Source organism: Tenrec ecaudatus, chromosome 12 (assembly GCF_050624435.1).
Source record: "Tenrec ecaudatus isolate mTenEca1 chromosome 12, mTenEca1.hap1, whole genome shotgun sequence".
In the NCBI taxonomy this organism is placed as follows: domain Eukaryota; kingdom Metazoa; phylum Chordata; class Mammalia; order Afrosoricida; family Tenrecidae; genus Tenrec; species Tenrec ecaudatus.
In genome coordinates this window covers 55,433,552-55,437,485 of record NC_134541.1, presented here as the reverse complement: position 1 = coordinate 55,437,485, position 3,934 = coordinate 55,433,552, and the positions used below count along the sequence as shown (strand labels likewise).

General features: G+C 34.9%; 1 protein-coding gene across 1 annotated transcript; it reads left to right on the top strand.

Annotated features, from left to right (window-relative positions):
* Nucleotides 1–2,518: 2,518 nt before the first annotated feature.
* Nucleotides 2,519–3,484, top strand: LOC142422495 (olfactory receptor 8D2-like). The gene has a single exon (XM_075527864.1). The coding sequence runs from the start codon at nucleotides 2,549–2,551 to the stop codon at nucleotides 3,482–3,484; it is 936 nt and encodes a 311-aa protein (XP_075383979.1). The 5' UTR covers nucleotides 2,519–2,548.
* Nucleotides 3,485–3,934: the final 450 nt, after the last annotated feature.

The following is a 3,934-nucleotide window of genomic DNA, read 5'->3' as shown; positions in this document are numbered from 1 at the left end:
TATCTACATAGGGAATTTTACTTCTTTGCCAATTTAGATGTCTTGAATTTCTCTTTCTTGCCTTTTAGCTTAGGCTAAGACTTGCAACACAATAATGTGTTGGAATGATAAAGGGCATCTTTACCTTGTTCCTGTTCGCACGGAGAATGCTTTCAGGTTCTCTCTGAGACTAATGTCAGCCGTTGGTTTTGAACATATGCCTTTTATTTCCCTTCTATTCCAAATTTGTTAACTGTTGTTGTTGTTGTTTGCAGTATTGGGTGTTGATTTTGTCCAGTGCCTTTTCTACATTAATTAATATAATCACAATTCTTTTCTTCATTTTATTTATGTGTTGGATTACATTGATTTTTTCCAAGGTTGAAAACCCCTTGCAAATCTGATATAAATCACAGTCATAATATGTTATTATTTTAAAATATATTTTAGATTATACAGACAAAAATTTTATTTGGAATTTTTGTTTATATTCATGAGGGATATTGGGCTATACATCTTTAAAGTCACGCTGGTTTAATTTTGTTATCAAAGTATGTTCACATCGTAAAATAAATGCAGTATTTTCCCATCCCTTTATATACTTTGGAATAGCTAAAGTTGAATGGATATCAGGTTGCCACTACATGTTTCATAAACTCACCAATGAAGTGCTGGACCTGAGCTACATTTTTGTTGGGATTTTTTAAATTACTGAATTTCTTATTACTATTATTGCTTTCTGAAGATTTTCTACTTTAATCTATTTTGGTTTGGTACATAGTGTGTTTCTAGAAATTTTTCATTTTTCTAAGTTTTCAAATTTATTGGCACGTAGCTCTTCATAATATTATATTACTATTCATCTTAATTCAATTAGCTATATCATAATTTAACATCACACACTTCATTTCTTATTTGCATTCTCTGCCTTTATTTCCTTCAGCAGTCCCTGGTGGCACGGTGGGTTGGGTGGTCAATTACAAACTACTAGCTAACTGTCTACAGGAGAAGATGAGGTGTTGGCTCCCCCAAATAATTAAAGTCTTGGAAACAGTATACAGATTCGTTATGAGTAGGAATTCACTCAACCACAATGGATTTGAAATGGGGTGGGAGGGCGATTATTCAGCCTTTTCCCCCAATGGGTTTCAAGAAGTGTAGACTTCTATAAAGTGTCAGATCTCGTTCCTATTGCTATTATTAGCTGGAAAAGTTCACAGTATTGATCTGGAGTTGGTATACTCAAGCAGTTATTACTAAAGGGACTAATTAACATTGTATCCTGGATACTTTGACTCCTTTTATCTTTAGAATTATATCTAATTCCATGAATCCACAAATATTTTCTTTTTTATACATTCTTGCAGATAACTATACCTATACAATTCAGTCTTTAAATGAACACACCACATAGATTAAACATCCTTAAAATTATTGAAGGTATAGATAAAAATACATAGTGCAATAGATTTTCATGTCACTTTGCTTATAACCATAGAAAATTATCACATGCTGAATGAAAATCAAAAGCAAGTTTTGTGTCATCCTGTGCATATAATTTTACTTCCTTTCATATTTAAACAGTTTGGGAAAATGTAATACAAATTCATAACAAGGTTTAATTCTCAAATATTGTGTGTGTTGTCTATAAAGTGTATCATAAATCAAAGAAAGACTATGTGTAAAATTATAGACTTATCTCCTTAAGTAATACGTAATGTATAACTAAAAGTAGTAAATACTTTTCCCACAATTTTTCGCTTGTTCTTTAGGCTAGCAAAGTCAGTAAATGAGATTTCCTCCACTTGTGATACAACAACTTGGAGAGAGAAAGATCAGTAGGATTGTGGCTTATAAGGATGAGCAGAGGCGAGGGGTATTCATGTTGGCTGGTAGTTCTGGTACCACACTACCTGAATTGCTTTGTCTTTCCTGAGATGGGAAAAAGTAATGGCCTAAGAACAGGCTTTAGCCCCTCATTTACTCTCAGCTCCATCGACATTGAAAAGAAGGACATTTTGGCCTATTCAAGTTTTCTATCAAGAGAACATAAAGGAGAAAGTGAGAATTTAAATTAATTAGGGCTATTTGTAAGAGTTTTTATTTCATCTACAGAGTCTCTTTATATACTTATATGGATCTAAATACCCACTTTTAGAAAGTGCTGATTATGTTGATTCATGGAGATGGGTTAATGAAGTGAAATGGACTACTTTTATGTCATCTCAGTTAGATTTGAAACCATATAGCAGCAGAGCCTGCTCTAGTTAAAGAAAAAATTAAGCATGTCTGAACATTTTGGACTTTGTCCAAAGTGAGGTAGTAATTGGCTTAAGATTTGAAATGAAAAGATGCTGACTTCAAGAGGAATCATTCAGCTTTAAGAGATTGAACAAAGACCAGGTGACATTCAGAGTTTTTGTGAAAAGCATAGAGTTTTAGGATAGGAGAGACTAGCAGGGAAGAAATCGTCTAAGGCAGGGTGTGGCATTCTGAATTAAGAATTAGAGACTCATTTGATTGCACCTTTTTTCTCTTATTTCTTTCTACAGATAATACATTCCAAGAAATGGCCGCTTCAAACCATTCCTCACTAACTGCATTTGTCCTTGAAGGGTTAACGAAATGCCCAGAGCTCCAACTGCCACTCTTTCTTCTCTTTCTTGGAATATATGTGATCACAGTGGTTGGGAACCTGGGCATGATCACATTAATTACTGTCAGTTCTCAACTTCATTCTCCAATGTATTATTTTCTCAGTCATTTGTCATTCATTGATCTCTGTTACTCCTCTGTCATTACCCCTAAGATGCTAGTGAACTTTGTGTCAGAAAAGAACATTATCTCCTTCCAGGAGTGTATGGCTCAGCTTTATTTCTTCCTTATTTTTGTAATTGCCGAAGGCTACCTTCTTACAGCCATGGCCTATGACCGCTATGTTGCTATCTGTAGCCCACTGCATTATAATACCATTATGTCTCACAGGGTCTGTTCTATAATGATGGGGATAGTATATTCACTGGGTTTTTTGGGGGCCACAGTCCATACTACTCGCATGTCAATGTTGTCCTTTTGTGGGTCTCACATTATCAGTCACTATTTTTGTGATATCCTTCCTCTGTTGACTCTCTCTTGTTCCAGCACCTACATTAATGAGATTTTGCTATTTATTATTGGAGGTGTTAATACTTTAGCGCCCACCCTGGCTGTACTCATTTCTTATGCTTTCATTCTCTCCAGTATCCTTCGGATTCATTCCACTGAAGGCCGATCCAAAGCCTTTGGAACTTGCAGCTCCCATCTCATGGCCGTGGGGATCTTTTTTGGGTCTATCACGTTCATGTACTTTAAGCCTCCTTCTAGCAATCATATGGAACAGGAGAAAGTATCCTCAGTGTTTTACACTACAGTGATCCCCATGCTAAATCCCTTGATCTACAGCCTGAAGAACAAGAATGTGAAGGATGCACTGAGGAAAGTAGTTGGGGGAAGGGAGTCATCCTGACAATTGGAACTTTTAAAGGGAACTGACGAAAATGAGCCAAGAGAAAAGTAGTCATGGACGCTATGTAATTTTATTTATGTTCCAAATGAATATATTGCTTTTATAAAATATCTATTTTTACTTGAGAGTGATTGAAACATTTTGGAGCTAATAAGAATTTCTGAAATTCAATATAATCTCAGAAATATTTCATGTACTGATGGGACATGATTTTGCAGGAAGGGAAGGACAAATAAACCAAGAATATATTTAAAAAGGCAGTTCCCACATGATGAACTTTCATTCTTCAGTCTATTTTTAATTTAAATTTTTACATAAATCAGAAGAGCTGGGTATGTTTTGCATCTCACTTAAGGTAGCCAAATATTTGTCTTAATATGTAATGTACCGTTGTAACGTCATACCTGTTTGTTATTGCAATTCATTGTACATAGCTCAAATTTTTAATAC